The 26,607-nt window shown below is 42.5% G+C and overlaps 1 protein-coding gene across 2 annotated transcripts in view; it reads right to left on the reverse strand.

The window, feature by feature from the left end:
* Positions 1-16,663, reverse strand: part of Marchf10 (membrane associated ring-CH-type finger 10) — an 81,527-nt gene extending 64,864 nt beyond the window's left edge. For both annotated transcript variants that reach the window (XM_027946336.2, XM_027946333.2), the window contains exons 1-2: positions 16,574-16,663; positions 7,078-7,200 (exon numbers count right to left, since the gene is read on the reverse strand). In XM_027946336.2, coding sequence (XP_027802137.1) covers positions 7,078-7,200; positions 16,574-16,663 — 213 coding nt within the window. The remainder of the gene's footprint in view (positions 1-7,077; positions 7,201-16,573) is intronic.
* Positions 16,664-26,607: the final 9,944 nt, after the last annotated feature.

The raw sequence follows: 26,607 nt of genomic DNA on the forward strand, positions 1-26,607 counted from the left end.
CAGTTGCCTCATTTGAATGTCATGCCCTATTTTTAAATTACCTAGTGGGACTCAGACAAAGTGCAGAAGTAAAGGAGAAATGAAGCACCGCTGGCTTTGGCGCAGGTAGTTATCATTCATTTGCTCCATTCCTACTGCTTCAACCTTCAGACCTCCAGCGGCTGGTTTGCCTGGAGAGGGGCCTGTACCCAGTATGCATCTACAACCTAATCATAAAAGAACTAGCCAGTTCGGTCTGGTGAGTTATCCTGCAGAACATTCAACCACAACAGGATGACCTCAGTTGTAAAGTCCAGGCAAGTCCTGAGTCACCTCTGGGCCGAGTTTCCTCTGTTGACTGAGAGCCACAGCCCAGCATTCTGATGTCTTTGTGTGTTTTGCCTACCTGTGACCAAGGGAACTTACCCAGGCTTGAAGAAAGAAGTCATTTGTCTCTTGGCAGAATGGTCTACCAGGAATTTAGCTTTTTACTCTGGTCACCAGCATTTCAGGGATTTGTGGTTCATAACCGACTAATTTTCAAGCCCAAACTGGTCATTGTCGATTGGCAGTCTCACCAAACCACACTCCTCTCTTGATAATCTCAAAGCCAGGTCATACAGCACTCTCCATTCAAAGTAATGTTGTCCTTTGTCTTCTCTCATGCAGGGTAAAGATCACTATTCTGGCTGTTCCGTCCATACAGTTGTGACTTTCAATATGTGCACATCCCTAATACATTAGGTATCAAGTATTGAGCCCCTATTTCCTGCCAGGTATTGGAAATGTAACAGTAAACAGTGGCATCTTGTGACTACCTCTGAGTCTAAGGGAGGAGGCAGACAAGATGTACCCATGGTAAAAGATGTACTCAGGGGTGTCCTGAGAACACACAAGAAGGGTAAGAACAGCCACTGGATGTCCAGGAGAAGCCCTGGATACTCTTCTTCACAGAGGGCGTGCCCTCAGAGTTGAGGATGTGCCGGGTGTCTGCAGGGGTCAGGCCAACGAGGGCCTTGAGTGCCTTGCTAAGTCTTTGAACTTGATCCCAAAGACCATGAGGAAGTAGTGAAGAATTTTTAATAAAGGACTGTTGTGATCCAATTTGCTTCTAGATAAGATGACCAGAGGAACGGATCTACAATGATCAAGACCAAAAAAAAAAAAAAAGAAAGAAACAAAGACAGGGCCCAGGCAAAGGGAAGTGATGATGGGCAGAGTCAAGAGAGGAGATAAGACAGACAGGCTTTGTGTCTGACTGCTCTGAAGTGTGAGGAGGCGCAGAAGGAAGAGGGGGAGGAGTCTAAGACAACTTGCAGAATTCTGGCTCAGGCAGAAATTAAAATATCAGGAAGAGGAACCAATTTAAGGGGAGATGGTGCATCCAGCATCTTGAGTCTGAGGGGTTTGAGGAACACTGCAGTGAACAGATCAACAGCCAAAATGGAAAACAAGCTCCAAGGATAATTCCCACAGATCCGCGCTTGTCAGAAGATGGGCTGCACATTCCCTCTCCGTGACGCACGCGGCCTGCTCCAGACGCCCTGTGCACAGCTGCCTTATCACTCAGGTGCACCTCGAGGGCGCAGGATCTGCTCTGAAGTCAAGAGGGCGGCTGTGACAAACACCACACCAGGTGTGAGAGATGACTCACAGCGCGCCAGGGCAGGGCCCTTAGCAGTGAGAGCCAGTGTGTGCAGGCGTGACCGCCTCATCAGCGCGCAGCCTGGGGCCAGGGGAAGGAAGGCCCGGCCCCCAAGGAACCTGACAATAGACCCGCAGAAGCTGGAGATTACAAGCATGACTCACAGAACACATATGCCACGTCCCAAGCTGTGGCTGCTTTCGTGACACTGTTCAGGGTGTTAGTGGCTTGACACTGACAGATTAATGGGAGAATAACTCCCTAAGAGCCCTTTGAAAGAGGAGAAGCTAAAGGCTTCACAGGAAGAGTAGGATGGATAAACAGGTAAGGAAAGGAGACATGCAAATATAACCAGGTCACAGGAAAAACACAAAATGCAAATCAAGCCAGCTTTCAGGGACAGTTGGGTCACAGGGAAGCCAACAAGTGCCAGGAGATGCAGTATGCAAAGTATTGCATTGTGGATTCTGCAGGTCCAGCTTCTGGGAAGCCAAACTCTTTCCTGGCTCATGGGTCTTGTTTTGTTTTGTGTTTTAGATTTGACCATCTGGAGCAGCACTGTCCCGCACAACTTTCTGCAATGATGGAAATGCTCTGTGTCAGCACAGTGGAGCACAGCAGACTCTGACCCCAGTGGAACATGGCTAGTGTGACTCAGGAATTAAATTTTAAATTTAGTTCTAATTAATTTAAATGTGAATAGCTACACATGGCATGTTACCACTGGCATTGGACACCACAGTTCTAGACCTCTGCTGCCCTCATGGAGGGGTGGTAGACCTGCTGTTTTTTTTAAACCATTACAGGTTTCATTTTAGAGCCTTTTTTTTTTTTTAATCTCCCAAGTTTGTGTGGATTCTCATAGATAAAACAATTAAAAATGTGTGTGTCAGGAAATAGCCTTCTCCTGAAACTCACCTTGTTTGCTGGGAGGTTCAGGTGACCTCACCGATGTAAACATCACACTGAGCAGGGCCTGGGCCACAGCCAGCTGCTTCTTGGTATCAGGTTAACTGCCTACGCCTCCTTCCAATGTAACCTTGGGTCCTTGTGACCTGCAATCTAAATATTTAGTAGCTTGGTTGCTGAGGGTTCCTATCACCCAAGGAAAAGGTGCTCTTGAAAAACTGAGGGCTGATCTCCATTTTCCTTCCCAACTAAGAAAATGCAGTGACAATATGTTCCAGGGCTTGAGGCGTGTGCATTGGGAACAGTGTCTCTTGCAGCAAGGATACAGGATCTCCAAAGATGAGAAGGACTTGTAGTGTGTCTCTTCAGAGAAGCTTGCTGTCCTCCTTGTCCTGGGTTAATCGTTTTCTTCATCTTCTACAAGGGAATTGGGGCTTCTGTCTCGTCTCTGCTGAGGTTTGAAAGGATGAAAAATTCTGGTGCCCCTGTCAATCACAGCAGGTCCTCCAAGCTAGCAGCAATCCCTAGGGGCACCTGGGAAAGAGGAGAGCTATTTTCTCCTTATATGGAGACTGCTTTGCTTCCTGGTCCCCTAAATTATCCAATTTCTAGTTGGATATGTGAAGCTACTGTTTATTTCCATGTTAAAATTCTGATTAAGCTGTTTAAGAGGTTATCTGTAACCCTGAGAAAGGTCTAAAATTAGGTTGGCCTTTAGAAATGTGGCCTGGATGGGGCTGAGGCAAAAAGAGGAAGAGCAGAAATGATTCCTCTACTGAAGCCAGTCGGAGCATCACTTGCAGGTGGCACTGGACACCGGTGACAGTTTATATGTATTCAAATGTTAGTATGTCACTTAGGGATCTCCCTTATTTTCACAATCATCCCCACAAGATAAGCACAATAACAAGTATCCCCTTGATGGGAAATTGAAATGCTTCGAAGGCAAAGGGTTTGCCTGAATTCACACTGTAAAGAGGGACAGAGCTGGCCTTGATTAATGTTTTTTATTATGCCAAATCACAAGCTGAAATGTATTTAGGAGGTACCACTTTAAAGAACCACTCAGCAGGGGCTTGATAGGAATTGCTTATTCCTAGATTTAAATTAAACACAACCTCTTCGTACCCAGCAGTTAGAGCCATTGGTTGTAGTGAGGAGGCTGTGCCATGATGGAGCAGCCACCAGGGTAAATGTGTTTGGGGACATGCCCACCTCTAGGCAGGTGTCTGGAAATGACAACTTGACACTGGAGCCATCACCTGATGGTAAATGCCTTGCTTGTTCCAGGCTCATCAGAATTGTCAGAATGCGAATCTGAGTTAAGAAATGAACAAGTGATGAAAATTGCAATTCAGGTGTCAAAATTTGGTCCTGGCATGCTCCACATAGTGACAGAATGGTGGAAGAATTTCCATGGAGCAAGCAATTCACTTTCATACTAGCCACTCACTAAGAGAATAAACCTGCCTCCACAAATCAGAGGCAAAATGTTACTTAGAGGTTTCAGCACTGCAATCTCTGGAAAGAAATTACTCGGGGAACTTGCACCAAGGGAGGGGGACTTTGGTGGGTTCACACTGGCTCTCTGAGCAGCTTCTTTCTCCTGCCCCTCTCTGATTGACAGAAGTTTTGGCACTCTAGCTCCTGATGTGACATTCAATACGCTGAGCTCTGGAAATTGGATCTGTCTGGCCTGGTTCTCCTTTGGGAGATGCCAGCTTTCTTGTTTCTTATTTCTTATAGTCTCTGGGAGACTAGGTCCAGGATCTCCCTGGTGTTATGGACACTGAGAAAAAAAGCTTATTAATAAGTTGTGCATTCCTTCAGGAATTGAGATATGGCAGGACATCTCCAGGCTCTGAAGGCTTAAAGACAATCAGATTTCGTAGAAATGTAGGTGGGGGTCCAACCCTAAAAGCAAAGCAGTGAACTTCACTGTGGAAAATTCTGATTTTGTCACTCTTCTTCTTTTAAAAAAAAAAAAAAAAAAATTTTAGTTGTAGATGGACATGGTACCTTTATTTAATTAATTTATTTTTATGTGGTGCTGAGGATCAAACCCAGTGCTTCACACATGTGAGGCAAGTGCTCTGCCACTGAGCTACAACCCCAGCCCACTGTCACTCTTCTTGATGAGACGATATAGCCTTAAAGTCATTCATACAGACAAGGACCAAACCCTTGTGTGTGTTTTTTTTTAATATTTATTTTTTAGTTTTAGGTGGACACAATAACTTTATTTTACATTTATGTGGTGCTGAGGATCGAACCCAGTGCCTTGTGCATGCTAGGCAAGCACTCTACCACTGAGCCACAACCCTAGCCCCATGGTTTTATCATTTGGAAAAAATGAGATTATGTAAGCAATGTTTCACGTTCTCCGATACACCGAGGAATGGTGGAATAGTATGAACACAGAAACTCCTGTCCTCCTACTGTGTGTGCGTGTGTGTATGTGTGTGTGTGTGTGTGTGTGTGTGTTTCTCGGGGTTGAATCCAGGGGTACTCTACCACTCAGCTACAGCTCCAGCCTCTTCTAAAATTTCATTTTGAGACAGGGTCTCCCTAACTTGAAGAGGCTGGCCTTGAAGATGTGATCCTCTTGCCTCAGGCTCCCAAGTTGTTGGGATTACAGGCATGGCCACTGCATCCAACTTGTACTTTAGATAGAAATTACCAGTTCTATGCAATTTTTTCATTATTTTGTGGTGAGTATAAGTGAATAATAAAATTAAGAGTCAGAAAATTCAGACAAATAGTCTATGATTATAGAAGCTATTTCACATAATTACTTCTATATGTATAACCATGTCCTTATTTAGAAGTGGTCTGAAAGAGTGGTTAATTTTTATAGCAGAAAGAAGGAAACCATAGGACTCTGACACCAGCTTGTCCCCTAAAATGAGTAAAGAGGAGCATAAACTGCAAGTCCCAAACGTCCCAAATGCACACGAGCTGCCATACAAACTGGCCCCGACTATGAACATGAATCTTTGCATGAAAACAGAAGAATCCAGATGCCCATTTGTTTAGTAATGCCATTCTAGGAAGATTGCTACACACTACTTGACTTAAAATACTTTAAATTTTCTTATCCGTTCTTGATTTTTGTTTCTAAGTGTAAAAATGTAAGAATTTGTCTTAGAGCTAAAATGTGTTATTCTATCCAAACTGGATTTAATTTTTTGGATTGATCTCACTCCCTAAGTTTATCCAGCAGCAGACATCATATCTAGTCCTTGACTAACAGGAAAAAGCCTTAGCAACATGTTCTTCTTGGAGCTGGCGGTACCGTGAGATGGTCTCCTTCACCTTCAGACTCTAGGCGGGATATTTTGTCCTGTGATTTTATATCCCTTATTAGGGAGTATACATCTCTCCCAGGGATATAGCTACATCCATAAACATCAATCATAGATGTTTTAAAGGTGTCCTTTGAACATTAAATAACTGCAGTTGTGAACACTGTAGATTAAAGAAGAAATCTCAACAAGAATTTGATTGATATCAGGTATCCAAGATCTATCTCAGAGATCCACGCCACTGATATGAAAGAGAGAGAGAGAGTCCCTCCCTCTGGAGTCTATTTCAGGCATAAAATATTAAGTAAGAATTCATAAAAGGCATATTACTCATCTTAAATCAATTCACCATGCTAACAATCAGGCTTGAATGCAGTTTGTGGTATTTAGCTTGTAGGCAGGATAAGTAAAATTCTCAGACAGCCAAGATCTTAAAGATGAAATATGATTGGACAGCTCAGCAGTTCGGAATACCTTCTCTGGGGTCAGCCTGCCTGGCATGGAATTCCTACTTCACAACATACTGGCTGTGAGATCTTAGGTAAAATTTCTTAACTTCTTAGGTGCAGTTTTCCTATCTGTAAAATGGGGCAAGTGTGTGTGTGTGTGTGTGTGTGTGTTAGATACGTATAGATGTGTGAAAATTAAATAAGCTAATACGTATTAGCTACTTAGTACAGTGCCTGGACTGCTGTAAGAACTCACATATGGTAACTATTTTGACTGCTATTATCATCATCCGCATCATTCTGCTAAAAAATATGATATTGTTCCTATTATTTGTTATCATCCTAGATGCAAATATTTAAACAATTGCCAGTTTTTGCATGACGACGTTATCACCATGTTTTTGCTATCTTCTTCCATTTGAAATAAAAGCTAGACTCGAGCATGCAGTGGCTTAGACCCTAAGTCACAAACATGAACGCCCAGTGCCTTCAACTCTTAAAATCAAAGCGTTCCAGCATTTCTGATGCAGATGGTATTTGCAGACCATCGACATTGAGTCTTTTAACCACAGGAAAGAAGAGCAAGCCCTCACCCAAAAGTAGGAAGGCCACACAGCTGGGAAGTGGTGGGTGGTGTCTGGGATGGAATCTTTGGGCCCATGCCTTACCCCGCACCTCTCCCTGTCCTGACCTTTAGGATTCTGTAACATCTCCTTTTTGAGTACATACACACACACACACACACACACACAGGAGTAGGAAACTGCCTGTTCCCCAGAATTCTCCATACCTGTTTGGAAGATGACCCGCTTGAATTCCGGGATCTCTCAAAATCTATCTCTTGCCCCTCAAACTGATCTTGTTTCTTCTCATCCTTTGAGTCTCTTCTGTATTCCTGTCGTCTCAAACAAGCCTAGAGAAAACAAAAAAATGTTTGTTTCTGATTTATGACTGGCTTTGGCAACTTGAGGCTTCATTCTGATTGTGAGGAGCATAAGATAGATGTTATCCTTCTCTGAGGGTTCCTAAAGTGTCGGCTATCAAGTATAAAGACCAGGCATTGCCCTATTGGCCCTTCGCGCAAAACACTAGGTCAAAAATATCAGTCACTGCTTTAATAAGACCAAATAATAAACACACTAACAGGCATTTTGTCAAGATCTTACCCAACACTTGCCTTCTCGAGGAAGGTTATACCTGATCTGCCATATTAGCTTCTCCTTCCATCTCATTCTCTTCCTAGATCCCCCTTCTTGCTACTCCTGTCTGCAAGGTTACCCTCAGTGTGCAGAATTTTCACATTAGAGCTTTGGCAAATGCTATTCCCTTTGCTCGGAATAACCTCCACACAATGTTCCCTTGGCCAATCCTGCTGATCACTAAGAACCAGATCATGGGACATCTTTTTCTCTTTCATTTTCCTGATTACTCCTCTTCTCTGGTATGGTCAACTTTGGTCCAAAATTATTAAATGGAAGAGTCCAGAAATGAACAATTTATGCGTTTTTGAACTGAGTACCATTCTAAGTAGCATGATGAAATCTCACTTTTCTCATCTTGTCCTGTCCTAATGAATCATCCCTTTATTCAGCATATATGCTGCTTGTCTAACGATTACTGTGTAGCTATCTCAGTGATCAGAACCAATGTGGTAACATCAAAGTGCTTATGTTCACGTGACCCTTATTTTACTTAATAACAGTTCAAAGTAGTGATGTTGGCAATTTTATTAAAGTATATTGTTAAAATTATTCTCTTTCATTAATTCCAGAAATAGTTTTGCTAAGTTGCTGACAGTATTGTCAGACTTATGGTCCTCCTGCCTCAGCCTCCCAAGTAGGTGGGATTATAGGCACGTGCTACTATTGTGCCCCTCTTATTGTTATTCATCTTTTACTGTGCCTGATTTATAAACTCAGTTTTATCATTTGCATATAGGTATCAGGGGAGAAAACAATATACAGGAGTCATTGTTATTTGCAGTTTTAGGCACATATTGGGGACTTTGGGCTCAATCTCTTGTAGATAAAGGGTGACCCTTTATCTTAATATTAATTGAACTGCATTTTGGCTTTGGAAAAAAAATACCAATCCCTAAATGCGAAATAATAAAAATAAAATAAGCAACAGAACTAATTCCCCCCCCCATTTTTCTTAGCAAAATTCAAATAAAATCTGGTTCCAAATCTTTCTCCTCTAATAACTAGGACTAAACAAATTCAAAGATATCATGTGCTATGAAGATCTCAGCTGACATTTTAAATAACCCCAAAGAGTAATACTTTAGGAGTATTTTCTATACTTGTAGACCCAGTGACCTAATTCACCTTTGCCCTTTAGGGTCAAATCATCCACTGTCACAGAGAATGGATTTGGTGTGGGATCAACAATATTGTTACTAAAGTAGACCTGCCATATCCTGCTTCCTAGACAGGCTGAGAAAGGAAAGATTTCTTTTCCTTCTGTTACAAGAAACACTTTCCTCTGTGATGTGTTATGGCAGGACTTTCCAGAGTTTCATGCCATGGAGAAAATCTAACATTATGCTACAAGGTTAAGAATAGAAATGACCTGATACTAGCAAAACATTGAGCACCTGCTCACACTGTGCTTCTCAACTGAATCACAGGTAAGGCCCTGGCCTCCAGCTCGTCCCCAGCAGCCAGATGGTCACCTGCAGCAGGTGGAATCCTGGATTCCAGAAGAGAGATGGAGTTGCACCCCGCCTTGCTTGGAGAGGGAGAACTCTCTGAAATGACTTTCTTTTTTTTTCCCCCCTGTCCCACTGTTTGTCTTATTTTTTAAAAGTAATGTCATATAGATAGTAAATCATTGAAATAAATAACCCGATAGTGTTTGTTTCATAATGTAAAAAAAAGAAAATGCAAAGAACACTAGATAGTAACTATAATGAATAAGTTAAATAAACAAGAAATGATAAATGAGCCAAAGCAAACGTAAAAGAAATCTGAAGAGCTTGATGAAGTTCAATGAAATATGAGCCACTTTTCTGTCCTTTTATGACGTCTGCCAACCAGAACTCCTGGGAGTGGGATTTCTGGCATGGAGTGTTGTTTCCCAAAGTGACAGATGTCTGTGTCGCCTTAACCTACTGATATTAAAGGCTGAAAGTGGAGGAGCCAGTATGAGCACATGCACGTAGGACCACGGCAGATTTTGTGGGATGAACAGAATTCTTGTGGGCTGAGTGTTTTTTGAAAATTCTCTCCAAGAATGCATACGACTTAAATATTTCTTTACCAAAAGGGAGGAGGGATAGATGGACTTGCTATACTGAAAAGCATTTCCCCCGCCTCTGGTTCCTTTTCCCTCCTCGTGTAGATTAGCAAGAACAAACCAGCGGCAAGGTCGGTACTTGATAATTTTTATCTTGAGATGACCAGCAATCTTTCTGTGTAAATCAAGCATCAATCCTCTCAGTCATAGCTCTGCTGAGAAGGAACACGGGAACAGAGCCACCAGACTTCTGGTCCTAGAAACAAGCAAGAACCTAGCCATATTTTCCCCAGAGGGCTACTTTTCTTTGTATTTGTAAATGTGAGTGATTTTGGGTCATTGCTGTTGACAAGATCTCTATGGTAGGGATCCTGACGTGACCAGCAGAGGGTGAAACCCACGGGTCAGGAGGAGGAACGGATTGGCAATTCATAACCTGTGCTTCTATCGTCCTCCCCTTCTATTCCGTGTGTCAGGCCTGAGATGGCTATAAATAAGCTTCTGCTGTGTGGCAAGACCATCAGAGGGCAGTCTTGAAATGGAAGGCTGCAGGTGACTTCTTTCTTTCTTTCCTTCTGGGGAGAGCCAGGGCTTCCTTCTTCGCTTCTCCTTTGGTAATGTCCCCGCTCGGCTGCCAGCCCACCCTCTGACGACAGCACAGGCAGTCAGGCTGCCTCCTGTGCAGAAGCCTCCACCATGGGGGCAAATCACAGAATGTGCCTGTCTGCCTGTGGGGGACAGCGGGGGCTTTGTGACTCACTGTAACTCAATCCTGGTAAACACCACGAGCCCCAGGGCTGCCACTTTCTAGCATTGAGAACTAACTCCATTGATTGTCAGCTCTCTCATCTGCAAGACTGTTAGGAGGAGAGCGGGAGGTTCTGTGGGTAACATGGGAGCAGTGACTGGCCCATGGTGAGGGTTCCCTCAAAGGTCCCCCTCCCCTACGTCGTCAGGTTTTTAATTGCTGTTTTCAATCCTATTTCCTGGTTTACTTCTATTTCCAAAGTCAGCCTTTGCCAAAGCGCATGACTATGATCTTGGCCACAGAAGAAAGAGCCTTTCTGTCCGGGTCTGGGGCTCATCATTGCTTTTCTGCCCTGTAAGTAGAGCTCTGTTTCCCTGCCTAGAGTCCCCAGACGGCCCAATGAGCAGCTCCTGCTCTCAGTCACTTGGGGTCACATCGTAAACCACTTTTTCTTTGGCATTACAACTTTCTGAGCCTGCAGTTGTGCTCAGAGATTCTTTTTTTATTATCTGTCTTCCCTCTTTAGTCACCAGTGGGACTCCTGATGACTTAAGAAGCCACATGCCACAGGAACACTTGCCAGCCACATAGCTCTGGTGTAAAAACCATCCTGAAAGTGATCTGGCTTTACATCTCTGTCAGTAATGGCATCCACAGGGCTATTGTTACACTAACCCTGGAGGCATTTGAGATGTGGCCATGGCCACTGCCTTCAATTGCTGCTGCTTTGTTGTTCTTATGCTCTAATATACAAAACCCGGGGACTGGGATTTAATTATCATTGATAACATTCTTGAAATTCATTCATTTTAAAAGGTTAAGAAACTGAAGCCATTAAAAAGTTTGACATGATAGTCTCCTCATAAATAAATTAATAAAACACGCATCTCACAGGCAAGCTGGGGAGAGAATCTTTTCCCTGTTGGAAGGGAAGTTGAGTGACAGGTCGTGTATCCTTTATCTGGATGTTGGGGACCAGAACTGTTTCAGATCTCAGATTTTTCTTCTTCCAGATTTTACGGATTTTGTGTATATTACAGAATGAAATGTCTGGAGGATGGGGCCCAAGCCTAAACAAATTCATTTATGTTTCATCTTTACCTTATATTTTATACGATATTTTTAATAACTTTGTCTATGAAACAAATTTTTCTCATGTGGAATTTTCCACTCTTGGCTTCATGTTGGTGGTTCAAAAATGTTTTGTGTTTTGGATTTTCAGATTAGTGTTGCTCAACCTGCATCTGCTCTCGAAACTCTTGCCACCTGGTATAAAGTCACCTATCATGTCCATGAATAAATCTATATCGTCACGTCTAGCTGTTTGATCTGCACTTAAAAGAATCAAGATTCTGAATAAGGGACATGGGATGAAACCCATTTGGACACATTCAATGGATTATAGAAAATTGTTCTGAAATGCCAGGTGTAATCTTTCCCTCCTGCTTTCTAGTAGACATTAATGGCTAAATTCTGCCTTCCCTTTACATAAACACATTTGACCACAAGGAAACACACACACATACACACACACATAACTATGCAGCATGAACACCCTTGAAGAAATAGAGCCAAATTCTGAGATGGCATATAATTATATACTAGTTTACCAGATTCTGAAATAGCATGTAATATGCCAAATAGATGTTTGTTCCCTCTTGTTTTCTCAAAAGGGTCCCACCCAGCCACTGAAAGGAGTAGTATCAAAATAACTCAGGGTGGGTTTATCCCTCTTCTCCTGCTGCTAGCACAGAGACCTGAAAAGCACTGCTAATTTGGTGCATACCAACCCTTAGCATATTTTAGGATGGAGCAGGAATAGTTTACCCTGGAGGTTTCTAAGGGCTTCAATTTGAGCCAGTTCATTAAAGGCAAGTCAGGCACAGGAAGGAATATGTGGCAAATGTATATGATTTGGGAGTCACACCTAGTTATTAGGTCTTACACTATTTGTACACCCTGAAACAGGGAATCCCTGGTGTCCCGAGCAGATGGCTGAACTGAGAGAGAAAACAAGGATTTCCACAGTTGGTAAATGACGACCAAGCTCATCAATAACTATCCAACATCAAGTCTCAGAAAATTATCTAAATACATATAGGTCATATGTGGGCCAGGTTACTGAGGGGTCACTAAAGTCATACAATAAATTCTTTTCTGGGGAGGGTTGTGGGGGTACCAGGAATTGAACTCAGGGGCACTCAACCACTGAGCCACGTTTTTATTTAAAGACAGAGTCTCATTGAGTTGCTTAACACCTCGCCATTGCTGAGGCTGGCTTTGAACTTGTGATTTCCCTGTCTCAGCCTCCTGAGCCACTGGGATTACAGGCGTGTGCTACCGCGCCTGGTATGTAATTGAATCTTAAACCACTACTTTAAATACTTTTTGAAACAAAGCATAGACTGAATCATATAACTAAAAAAAAATCAGTGCTGTTCCCTTTCAAGTGGTTACTATCTCTGTACACTCACTTCAACAATACACAGAGCATCTTTTCAAGACAACCGTACTCATTTTTTTGCAAATCTCTGGATAAGTGGGATTGAAAATGCTAAAAGAAAAAAAAAAGGTGAATTTGACTCTTAAGAATAGTCACGGGCTGGGGTTGTGGCTCAGCGGTAGAGCACTCACCTAGCACGTGTGGGGCCCTGGGTTAGATCCTCAGCACCATATAAAATAAAATAAAAATATTGTGACCATCTACAACTAAAAAATAAATATTAAAAAAAAGAATAGTCACAGGTCAGCTGGATCTAAGTCTAATAAATAGAGTTGGTGGCCAAGTTAGGTTAATATTGACTTTAGCGAATGACAGGGCCCATGGTTCAACATAAAAGAGACTCAGCCCTTGCCCTTAAGGAGCTGTTGTACATTTGCTCAAAAGATAATTGTAACATAATATAGAAGAGATATAAAAGGGTACTATGGTATTGGGGTGATGGGAATGTTCTAAAACTGATAGCCCCGGCTGCAAACTTGGTAAATTTACTAAAAATCATTAACAGTTAAAACAGATTGAATTTCATGATATGTAAAGTATAAAGGTTTTACAAAATTAAAAATAAAATAAAACTACTATGAGTACGTCTTGTAAGAGTACAGAGGTTTCCTTTAGTTCTAAATTAAAACTATGATCCTCACCACCCTTGTGTCAAGAGAGCGAAGTGCAAAGGGGAAGAGGAGGTTGGGGGTGGGGGGGGCGGTGTTGAGGCTGGGTTGGTTTGCTCAGGTTCTTGGGTCCTGGGCCTGCCTTTAAGTGTGGCAAAACACTGGAAAGATTTTGTGTATTCCAATGGCCTAGTCAAATGCACAGCTTAGATTTCAAGAAAGCAATCTGAAAGATGATGAGAGAGATCACAGAGGCAAGGAGATGGGTTATAAGGTTGTCATAATAATCTTGGAGAGAAATTGTGGAGGTTGGAACCACAGTGGTGGCACTAGGATAAAAAGGAAAACAGAATGTCGCGAGCTCATAGGTGAACTCGGCTTGTAACTGGTGGGGTGTGGGTGGAGGGGAGAGGAAGGAGCCAAGGCAGGCGTAGGCCACAGGAAACTTGGCCAGGAGTGGACACGTGGAGTACAGCTGTCCATCATACAGCTGGCTCGTTGAACAGGAGATGCCTATGTAACTTCCAGGTGGAAATAACCAATAAGCGAGTGAGCATATGATTCTGACACTTTGGGCAGGCTCCTGTCTACAAGTCGTTAGTGTAAAGTAGAGGTTGTTCTTTGGGTCATAGATGGGAGATGCATGAGCAAGTCTAGATAGTCAATGAGGAGAAGGGAAGGTCAAAGACAGACATGGGGCCCTGGGTGGGAGAGGCTGGAGAGCAAAGGGGTGGGACCAACACCTCAGCTGGTCCTTGGAAGGAAGGAGGTCACTCCCCGGAGACTTGAGGGTTACAGTGTTAATAGGTTGGGTGCGTTCCATGTGCTGGTCTTGGGTTTTTCATTTCGTTTCTTTGGTATGTGATATAAGAGGGAAATAGTCAGAAATTAAGGCAGTTGGAGGTTTGAAGAGTGGAAAGGTTTAAAATAGTGATGATAAGAGGAGGGACTGATGGCAGAGGAAGGGTGCTGAAGTGAGTCTCCCCTCACTCTCTCTTTCCCTCACTCCTCCTCTTCATCTAGCAAGACGTCTGTTCTGTGGTTTCCTGGGTCGGGCCACTTTTTGCCACCTCCACAACTACCAACCAAGTCACCATAATCTCTCTCCTAAATTTCCATTTGAGTTTCACCATGAATTTTTCTGCTTTTTCTGTTGCCCCCCAGGGGTGCTCTTTCACTGAGCTACATTCTCTAGCCTTTATTTATTTATTTTATTTTGAGGCAGGGTCTTGCGAAGTGGCCCAGGCTGTCTTTGAACTTGTGATCCTTTTGCCTCAGTCTCCCAGTAGCTGGGATTATAGGAATGTGCCACCACCATGCTGGGCCCAAAGTGATCTTTTTAATATGTAGATCAGATCCTACTACTTAAAACCACTCAATAATTCTCACCGTGTTAAGAATCACATCTAAATGCCAAGCTTTGCCCTGTGAGACCCAACACGATCTGCTCCGATGAACTTCTTCTGCCTCCTCATTACTTCCTCTCGGGAATATCTTTCAGCCACTCTGGTGGGCTTTTGTTTCTTCCAGTGTCCCAGGCTAGTTCCTGCCTCAGGGCACTAACACTCGATTTTCTTCTACTTGGGAGGTTCTAGGCTCTTTCCCATCATTCACTTCTTTGGACAGTTAATAATTTGAGATACATCAACTTAAAAGAGGAAAGGCTCACAGTTTTTGAGCTTTCAGTTCTTGGTCTCTCGGTCCCATTGCTTTGGGCCTATGGCAGCACCATACAACATGGTAGGAGTGCATGGCAGAGGAAGTGGGTTCACCTCATAGCAACTGGGGAGAGAGAGAGAGAGGGAGGGAGGGAGGGAGGAAGGGACTGGACTATCCCACAGATTCCACCCCTGAAAGGTTCTACCACCAACAGTGTCAAGCTGGAGGCCCAAACCTTTAATACACGGGCCTTTGAGGGGTTATTCCAGATCTAAACGATAGCAGTAGTTAAAACTGTCTTGCACATTTACTCATAGGTGTTGTTCCCCCATGCCTAGGACAAGAACTCTGGGAGAATAGATATCTCATCCAGCACATAGTAGGCCCTTGATAAATACTGGCTGAATGAATGGAAAGGCAACCCTGAAAACCCAACTGAGATTAGAAAATAAAGCGACAATGCCTCCAAGTTACTCGGTTGTGTGTGCTTTTTCTTCAGCAGGGACCACAGAGTAATAAGATTGTTCTCCCTATGTGCCTGTTCTAGAGACAATCTCAAAAAGTATTTCCACGCCCAAGCCAGGTGGCAGAGGCATCTTTGTGAGAAGGAGATGGATTTCTAGGGTGACTGGTTCAGATGTTTACATCCTTATTTGTTTTCCAGAAATTCCCTGGATTTTATAGTTTTCTTATATGTGGGCTGGCAAGTTGTGGGAGGAAATTGCTGACTCCATTTCCAGCCCCAAAGTGAAGCCATATTATACAGGTGAAATCAGGTTACTGCGACAGGTTTGGTTTCCTTGGTGACCCAGGAGGTTCGGTTATATTTGAAATTACTAAGGAGGAGAAGGGAAAAAAAAAAAACAACTCAGAATGGCAGATCTTTATTCTTCTTAGGGAAGGAGTGCTTTTCCATCCTCCAACAAGGCTGAGGACATGGCTCTTGATTGGTGAGGGCTGACCTCCGGCAGGGGGATGACTGACACCTTGTACAGCTCCCAGAATCCCACAACCCAGTCTAGCAAGTTTGTCCTATGCCAGCCCCTGGTAATTGCATCATGACCCCTAGGGCTCCTTTTCTGTTTTGTTTTTGCATGTAAACACCGTAACCAGGGAGACCAACAGTTAGCTTATTGTAGAATATGTAACCACCCTTCTTCTGACAACAGAAGAGCATGTTATTTTATACACGACCCAGTTAACCCTTTATAGTCTTTTTTTTCTTGGTTTGTTGAAACCCTGATGTCTTTTGTTGTTAAGGGCTGTGTGTCAAATGCTGCCCTAAATACTCTTTATCTTGTTTCTTTTCTATTTTTTTTTTTTTTTTTTTTTGGTGATGGTGTTGTGAAATGGACACCATTGTTCTCCCCATTTGACAGATGAGGAAACAGAGACTCAGGAAGGTGTAGTGATTTTTCATGGTTACCCCCTGTGGAAACGATGACTGAGCATCATAAGCTGATACTCTAGTCTGCATACTTGCCAACACTGTAAGAGAAGGTGAAAGACACTCCTCACTTTCCACAATTACCTGATACTCAGAGTCCCCCTTGTGTTGCATGTCCTGCAGACACTGAACATCACTGACGAACTTCTGTCTGTCCTTTACTTCATGCAACATGATTCTTAATTCCTGACCTGCATATAAAAGAGAAATAAATGTGCTGTGACGGACTCCTTTGTGACTGCCATGTTTGGATTTATTTTCCAGTAATTGCTTTTATTCTCTTATTAATCTAATCTCCGTTGCTTGAAAGGCACAGATGCTCCTTTCAGGCTGAAGGGGCTTCTTGTGTTGGTGCTGAAGCCCGTATAGCTCTCCTGGTTCTGGGCATAAATAATGCAGCCACATTCATCAGCTGGCCTCAGTGAGCCTGTCCTGCTTATTCACAGGGAGTGAGGTTGAGTGACACACGGATTCAGAAGCACTTCTATAATGTGACAAAAAAGGAAAACCCCCCAAATCTAGCTGAATTATCAATAACCAAGTCATAAATCCCAGGTTTCTTATATTTATTTACATAACAACCATTTTACCCTTATTCCAACCTAGGCACTGTGCTAGGTACTGGGTACAACCACCAGCCACATAGACATGGTTCCTGCCTTTGTGCGGCTTCTAGGCTAAGGTGGAAAACTGACATTGAACAAATGAAATTTAACTGCCAATAAGTGCTATGGAACAGAAGTATGGGGTTCTTTGAGGGAGTGTTATGGGGTGGGGGGGCATAACCTGCCCTGGAGGGGTCAGGGAACACTTAGGAAAGATACTGGGTTTGATAAGGAGTGAGATAAGCAAGAATTGGAACAGAGAGGACAGCAGGTATAGAGGCTTTAGGACACGAAGGGGCAGATGCAGATGAGGAGGGGCAGGGGCAAGGGAGGAGATTCCAGATGCAGCACCAGAAAGGCTGGGGGATTGGCGAGAACCAGCTCATGTGAGTCCTCGAAGGCCATGGTTGGAAGAGTCATATGAAGCCTTTAACAGGTTCCAATCTGGGGAGTAAATGATTCGATCTGTGTTTTTAAAAGACCTCTCCAGCTGTAATAGGGAGAATGGTTGGGGGTGGAGTAAAACATGGAACCTGGAAGAGGTGATAATAACCCAGATGAGGTAAAATGGTGGCCAGGCTTGGTTAGCCAAGGTTGAGGGAACAAAGAGGAGGAAGGAGAAGAAGAAAAAAAGGGAAATAGGGACAGAGGGGGAATCATAGCTCCTACTTCCAGCCTCTGGAAGTGCCAGGCACTGTTCTGAGCATTTACACACATTAACTTAGTCAATCTGCAGGACAATGCTGAGAGGCAGGCACTGTATATTTCTGTTTTGCAGGTGAGGAAACTGAGGCACAAAAGAACTTGCTTAAGTAACTTGCTTAAGGCTACAGAGCTATTAAGTGGAAGAACTTGGATCGGAACCCAGAGAACCTGGTGTCAGTGTCCACACTCTTCACCGCAACTGATAAGAAGGATGTTCAGGAGAGAAAACCATCTGGACTTGGTGACTGTAGGGATGGGGTGGAGAAGGAAGTGTCGAGGAACCCAGGTCACTGGCTCAAGCTAGCTGGCCGGGGGACCAACACTCCGTTCAGAAAACAGAGGAGCAGCACTGAGAAAACAACATGGAGTTTAATGTGTCCTGGCCCTTCCGCAAGAGGAGATGTCAAGCAAGCAGTTAGATGCGGGACTTTGAAGCCAATTAGGTAAAGATGTGGGCAAACGATGACTTAGGTTAAAGTAGAATGGAGACCGAAAAGAGAAAATGGACACAAAACAAACCTGTGACAAACTCTATAATTTGAGGAACAGGTGGCCAAAGAGAAGCCCTTGTGAAGAAGCCTGGGAGGCCAGAAAACGAGGTTGGTGCCCTTTCTGAGCTCTCAAGGGTGTGTTTTGGGGAGGTGGTAGCGAATAACCCTGGTGAGAGCAGTTAGTAAAGGGACAGCTCTGAGGATAGAGTGCAAACAGGAGGTAAGGAAGTAGAGGATTTCAAAAAGTTTGGTTCTGATTGGCACGGTCAAATTCATGACCACAATATTAAAGCTCACAAAGGGATAAAATGGCACTGTTCATATTGAGATGGGTAGACCTCACCTATAGGGTCGCTGAAGCCCCTACAAGATTCCTGTCTATTGTCCAGTGATGCCCTTTCATTTATTTCTACACACATTTTTTTCATGGCCATGGTGTGACAGGGCCTGCTCTAGGCTCTGGGTAGACAGGCTAAAAGAGACATCCTAGTCCTCAGTGTGTGGCCTCTGTGGCCTTCCCAAATGCCTCAGGTTTATTTAGTCATGTAGATACTGGCAGAGTCAGGTTGTCCCTGACTTGTGGTGACCCAATGTCTCGTCTGGTAGTTATGAAATCTCTCAAGTTTTATTGTCTACCTCTGAACAATAGGAAAAACTTTCGCTGGTCCTCAGGGGAAATAACTTTCTCTCAAGTATAGAATGTTGGTCTTTGAGAGTCAGAGTCTGAAACTGCAACCCAACATTTAGATTCCACAGTCCAGAGCCAAACCAAATCTTATCTCTCAGCATTTTTTTCCCTCTGGTACTCGTTATTGAATCCAGGGGCACTGGATCACTGAGCTACACCTACAGTCCTTTTTTTTTTTTTTTAATCTTGATATAGGGTATCCCTCAGTGCTGACGCTGGCCTCCATCTTGAGATTCTCCTGCCTCAGCCTTGTAGTAGCAGGGATTACAGGTGTGAGCCACCACATCTGATAATCTCTCAGCATTTTAATAGTCCTTCATGAGACTAGATTTTAAAGGATCACTTTTCATTTTTCATATAAATTTGTACCTGCATAGAATGAAGTTCTGTTCCCACTCTTTTCAGAAAACTATGGTATTAATAAGAGAGAGAGAGATCCCTGCTGCTACTGTTGGGAAGAGAAGCCTGTCTGAATATTAATCAGTCAGAGAACACAAAGATCATAATGAAAATATATTAATGGTCACTAAAGAGGCACATCCCAGAGTCCAATCAGATGGTTACAAAGTTAACATAGCAAAGTCAGCTATCATGGTTTTAACACAATGTTATTTTAAGGAGGCCTCTAAATCAGAAGGCATGAAATCACTTTGTCTAAAGAGGCAGGAAGTAATGCTATTGAATAACTTGCTAGGTTACTTCTGACTTCACAATCACCTACCAAATAAAGGACTTTACAATTGCCTACCAAATTCTCTCTCCACCCCCACCCCAAGTCTCCATTACACTGTATTTGGAAGCATCATGGTACTACATGTAATTACTTATTTCAGTTCATCAAGACTCTGTGAAATTAGGGCTAGGGATGTGGCTCAAGCGGTAGCGCGCTCGCCTGGCATGTGTGCAGCTCAGGTTCGATCCTCAGCACCACATACAAACAAAGATGTTGTGTCTGCACTAAAAAATAAATATTAAAATTCTCTCTCTCTCTCTCTCTCTCTCTCTTTAAAGAAAAAAGAAAGACTCTGTGAGATTAAATGATACTGTAGGCACCAAGGAAACAGACTGTAGAGATTGTCCAAGGAGATGGTTGATTATCTCAGGTTAGGCAAATATTCTCCCACATTCACTTGAAATTCATACCATACTGCAAGTTTGAAAAACTGATCAGGATGAATAAGAAACAGAAGTAACTGTATGGATATAATCCCACAGGAGAAAATCATGGGGCTCAGCTTTGTGGGCCTACTCAATCAGATGGCCATTTGAAGCCAAGAGTTTTTCATCAGCAAATACAGACAGGTGGGAGGAGTGGAAGACAATGATAATAAAAATGGCCAAGGCATATGTTTCTAAAATAGCATTCCATATTGTCTTCTATTGCTCACCTTTAAGCTGCTTCTCAATTTAGAATCCACTCATGGTTATGCATACTTCTGTTTTAAATCTTTCGTGATAATGTACTGTGTCAAATTTGTGCTTTAGAAATCAGTGAAGAGGCCATGTTAAGTAGTGGGAGGGAAAGAGGTAGAGGGATAAGGGAACTTGCCTCACTGAAAGCAAGAGCTAAGGATTATTCTTGGCCTCCAAATTCTACACATCTGTGAAATTTCAATAAGAAAAATTCTAAGACCTTTCTGACACACAAATTTCTCTTTAGTGTAAATTTCCAATGAATTCAAACTGGGTCTCCTTGAATAAGGAGAAGAGAATTTGATTGCAGAATAAATTTTTAAAAAATTTCTCTCTCTCTCTTTTTCTCTCTGTGTGTATATGTATATATGTATAATTTTTAGAGAATTGAATGATTTTATATATATGACTATATATAACATACTATATATAATATTATATATGAGTTTTTACATATATAAGGAGTCCTGTTTGGTGGCCATGTTTATTTAAAAATTATTTGAAAGGAGACCTTTTTAATAAGCTATTTTGCTGTTTTCAGCTTATAATATTATTAGAAATATCATTAAAGTTGGTTTCAACAACTAAGCAAGCTGTAAATTTAACCTCTTCTTTGGCTGAAGCTTCCTTTAAAACAAAATTTAAATGGCAATTTTAATACCTGGCAATCAGATTTATAAATTCCCTCTTTTCCACAATTGAGTGCCTGGAAGAAAGATTTCAGATCTTAATTCAACCTTTTTCACAATTAATTTGTAATAACAAGAATTGCAGGATTTGTTTCAATCTTAGATTTACAAAATAATATTAGAGTTTTTAAATATTTTAACTTATAAAAATGTCTTGATAATAGGGGTTGGGTTGTGGCTCAGTGGCAAAGCACTCGCCTAGCATGTGCGAGGCCCTGGATTTGATCCTCAGCACCACATAAAAATAAATAAATAAAGGTATTGTGTCCAGCTACAACTAAAAAATAAACAAATTTTTAAAAAAGTCTTGATAATAAACAACAAAGTTTAGTGATTTGTGGCCAATTTTCCTAACTCCCTGAGTACTGGGATCGTAGAGAAAGAGGAGTCATTGTTGGGAAAGGCAGGGAAATCTTTTGACTCTTCCTAGCCAATTTGGTATAGGAAATCAAGGTGTTGGGGGCGGGTGGATGAGGGCGAGGAAGGAGCTGGTTGTTCAAGGCGGCCACTTTACATTTTGCTGTTAAACTAAGGGAGATGGGCCATCACATTTTGACGATCAAACCCAGAGAGACTCAATGTGTAACTGGGAAACTTTGGGGACGTGGGGAGGGATGCCACAGGTTTGACAAGCCCATTGGTGCTATCATTAATACCAAATATCACCAATATACCTTTCCTGGACTTGCAGGTTTGAGGAGGGTGCAGTGAAGTCACGTAGGTGCGCAGGGGCTGCCTGTGCGCAAATGATCAGACTCCCCAAATCAGTGCTTTGGAGGCTGGAAAAAAGGGGGTGGGGCGGGGGCCATCCCCAGGAGGGCGGCCCTGTTATCCGGAGGCCCTACCTCCCTCCAGAATCTTAGAAGTACCTCGCTTCCCACGGAGGTCTGGGCTTGGCGGGTCAGTTACCTTGAGAGCCTACACTTTGTCTCCTAAAGGGGCCAAGGAGCGGATTCGGCGGGCGGGTTCAGTGCAGAGGGGCTGCCCATCAATTGAACTGGGGCTGGCCTGGGCTTCTCCTCCTCCACTCACGTCTTCCCTCCCGCTTCCTCCTCCACCTGGAGGCAGCCTTCCGCAGAGCCTGCCCGGCCTTTTTAGGGGCGGTGGCGGTGGGGTCGGCTGCCTAGCGTCCTTCCGTTTCCTTGGTAACCGGGCCTCTGCCCTCCTCGCGCTGTGATCCTTGCAGCCCGTCGCGAGCGCAGGGGGTGGGGGGCGGGGCGGGGCGGGGCTGTGGCCTCAGAGGTCCTGAGCCCACACGTGGGCGCCCCGCCGGTTGCCGTGGGAACCTGGAGGGATGCAGTAGGGAAGGCAAAACGGTGATGGTGGCAGGAATGCAAGGAGATGATCGAGGAGGAGGCTCTCTGGCTTTGTCTTGATGTCGGAGCCCAGACGCAGATGTAGAGGCCCTCACTTCTTCCCTGAAAGGGTCCAGTGCTTTATCAAGAAGGAGATTAGAAAAGGAGAGAGGAATTTTTTTTTTTTCCAAATGAAATAATATAGAGGCCATACTTGGAAAGATACTGTAATCTTGGAGGTGGGGTTCTGCAGGGGAGCTCCAATAGAAATGCTGTGGTCCAACATAAAAACGAAGACATAAATAATTAAGCAGAATGGACACCAGAACTCTGGCCTCTTGGTTATCAGTGGTCTTCACCGACCTCCTAAGGAAATAAGTGCTTGGAGCCTTAGACCAGTGCCCACGGTCTTGGAAGTAAAGCACCTGAACCTTTGCTAGTTTTACTGTTTTTCCAAGGTTTATTTCTGTATGTGGTTCTCATGGGCAAAGAGGACTCTTGCATTTATTTTGCATATTTAGGCTGTCAGTAATTTGCCAGCAGATGTCAACTTAGGACATTTTAGATTGGATGGAGGAAAAAAAAAAAAAAAAAAGGAGACTAGAAATTCTTTGACCTTTCACCAGAGCCCAGAATCTTTATGTGACTGTGGATCCAGAGTCTTCTCTACAATCCCCATATCCAGGTGGTGACCATGTCCTCTATAGTCCTTCTATTCTTGTCACCACCCCCTGATTTTTAGCTCTATGACCTCTTAACTAGATTATCATGAGGATCTCCTAACACTCCCCGGCTTCTGTCCTTCACACACTATTCCCACCATTTTCTCTGCCCTAATAAGCATCAGAAGTCTAATGTCTTCTGACCCTGCTAAGAAACCCTTAAAGCATCCTCTTTGTGCAATGAATTCTGAACTTCTGTGCATGACTTTCCCATTTTTCTCCCCTGGGCTTGCTTTCTAGGTTTTTGTCCTTTAGCACTTCTTTACTCATACTTTGGCCAGATGGGACTCTATATAACACATTGAGTCTTATTTTTTTGTCTTCACATCAACTTCTAAGACATATCCTGAGCTGAACAGAGTCTGGACAAAATATACTTAGATGAAGTCTTGGTTTTGGGCACTTTCTCATTTGACCTTCATTGGTCACCCAGAAATCCTTACAACCTTTCCAGTACCAGTAACCCCACCCACACTTTGTTCTTGTTTTCAGCTCTCTAGTGTCCTTTATTAAAACATTAACTAAGGACTTAACCTCAGATCACTCTCCATGATCTTTGCCTTTCAAAGGCAGGTATTTAAAAATATACCAAGTTTAAGAAACTTTGGCTTGAAACTATAATAGTCAAATGATAAGGAGCTTGTTCTGTTGGAGCTATGGTGTACCTCAAATAAAAAAATGATGATAAATGATTATTATTAATGATTAACAGGAGAAAGTTGAAGCTCAGATGACCATGTACATAGGAGAAAAACCAGAAACAGCACTCAGAAGCAAGACCCCCACATCTGATATCTTGATGTTGCCCACTAGTAAGAAGAAGCACATGGTACTTATTGGACTCAGCTTTCTCTCCTTCAATTTCAAGATCTGCATAAAATAAAACTACCTGCATCCAAAGATTGCTGTGAAGATTGAAGGAGAGAAGGCAAAACATTTAACATTATGCCTCACACATAGTAAGCACTTGATAATTGGTAATTTTTTTTCCTAAAGCATATTTTAAGATTTTATTTAATGCACATGAGTGTAAACCATAAATATTTTTTAAAATATTTATTTTTAGTTGTAGTTGGACACAATAGCTTTATTCTATTTATTTATTGATTTTTATGTTGTGCTGAAGATCAAACCCAGGGTCTTGCACGTGCTAGGCAAGCACTCTGCTGCTGAGCCACAACCTCAGCCCATAAACCATAAATATTTTAAGATTTAAAAATATCAAGATTTGTAGACATCACTTCATCTCAGTTTTAAACTCTTGTGCACTTCACATGTTTTTGAAAATTAAGTTCTATGAAAAGAATCATGGTGCCCTTGAAAGAGAGTGATAGAACCAAAGGTCAGCCCATTAAAAAGCTATAGAGCAATTCCAATTTAAGTGGTTCATGAGTAAATTTAACCTTGGCATGTAAATTACAAACAAGATTAGTTATGGATTTAAAAAGCAAAGTGCTAAGGAAGAGAAATAGTAAAGTGAGGAAGAAAAGCAATTCCAGATTGAGGAAAGGATCCTACTTGTACCTGCTGTTTTGCATGTGTCCCTATTAAATGATGAATAAGTGAAGAAAAATATTAAGACTTCAGTAGACAGTGGATTCTAATAAGCTATATTTCATGTTGGCCAGTAAGTACCAGCAAGTTCTTTTGTTGAATCTAAGAGTCCAACCAAGGGCAGCTTCAAGTGTAAAAATTCAGAAGTAGACTGAATTAAGTTTCAGAATAATATTTTTTGAGGAAAACAGTTAATTCAATATGAAAAGTTAACTTTCCAGAGAGGTAGTTATCATTAAAAGCTTCCCAAGGCTTCTAAGATTGGGATATCCCCCAGAAACCTGGTCCAGCTACTCAGTTGAGCTGGAAATACCCACCCTCTTTTGTTCACCTCATATTTAGGGAAAGGTGTGGGGGGAGGGGCTGTCTAATTAGGTCTCTGACAGTAACTAATCAGGAGCTCTTTTACAAGGGCATAAAGCTTCACATCAAATGGCCTCAGAGGCACATGGCCTCCCTCACAAACAATTTAAACATGGTCATTTTGATCTTGAGCCACACATGACTGACAAGTTCCTGTTCTCATTGGTTGAGGCTAATGTAATGGTCTTGCTTTCAATCAGTGCACCTGACCTGAGCCATGGCATTTGTTTGCAAAAAGAATTTCCAAGAGTAGCTTTCCTGAGAAGGATATTACAGGCATGCTAGTCCTTGAGCACTCCTTGGGTTCTCTTCCAGCACAATTCTGTGCAGGGAATTCATCTGATTCATTTTTAAAAAACTGACTAATGACTTATGGAGTATGCTGTGGGCTGTTATAACATTCTGCATTCACCCCTTAGCTATAGTTGACAAGAAGGGGTATGTGCAAGATGATAACCATTAATTAATGGTACCCGTTAAGAATGATACTACATTGACGTATTAAGATGGTTAGAGAGCTTAGTAGGATGTTTAAGGTGAGCATTGGTATGTGTGTATGTGTATATGTAAACATACACACACACACACACACACAGAGTCTTCTCATTCTCTCTTGGTGCTAGGGATTGAACCCAGTACCTCATGCATTCTAGGCAAGCACTCTATCACTGACCTAAATCTCCATTCCCTATGTATAATTCATGATGGAGGTCATCAAAGACCCAGGATTTGGGTCTTGGTTTTGTAGGATCAGATCCATTTTGTAGGATGGATCCATTTTTGTTAATTCAGAATTGATCATTTTAGGAACTGATTCCAAAGACTCCCCCTCAGCAGAAACTTTAATTTGTCCTCCACCTGACCAGTTTATTTATTTTTTCATCCCAGAGAACAAAGCTGGCAAGCTGACCCTGGCCATGTACACAAGGTGCTTCCTCCCCATGGAAAATTATCCCCAGGAGCCTGAATTAAAGGAGTCTGTGGTAAATATTGAATTAGATCACAGGGAATTGAGTATTCTTAAGGGATTTATCCAGCAGGTTAAGGAGACCTTAAAGAATAAGTTTCCTACCCTCCAGGGACATTTCAGTCTGCATAACTGATTTAGATTGTTCACCTCAAAATTTTTGGAGACTTTACCATATTTATGTTTCAGATAGGTGCCTTCTTGCTTGACTTATGGGGACATTTTTCTTCTATCTATTGTCTTAACCATATAGTCTGGAGTTGAGAAGACCTGGGTTAAAATCCCAGCGGTGGCACTTGAATTAATAAGAATTAATAAGATAATGTAAAGTTTCTGGCATGGACTTGATACACAGTAGCTGTGCAACAAATGGTATCACTATTTTTTACATTATATACATAGATTTAATTCTCCTTGCTGAGATCTGAGGACACCCCAAGGAACATCTCCCACAAATTTATAAAACATCTCTAAAGCCTTATTTCTTTCTTAAAAGGCTAGTTGTGTTTAAACAATATCATTGTGGTTGATTTTATATTATTTTTTTAATCCTGAGTTTCAGAGTGACTTTTTCTGACCTCATCCCTAATTGTGAGGGTGTATTCAGTTTGGGGCTTGCAGTCAGT

The sequence above is a fragment of the Marmota flaviventris genome, chromosome 17 (assembly GCF_047511675.1).
Source record: "Marmota flaviventris isolate mMarFla1 chromosome 17, mMarFla1.hap1, whole genome shotgun sequence".
In the NCBI taxonomy this organism is placed as follows: domain Eukaryota; kingdom Metazoa; phylum Chordata; class Mammalia; order Rodentia; family Sciuridae; genus Marmota; species Marmota flaviventris.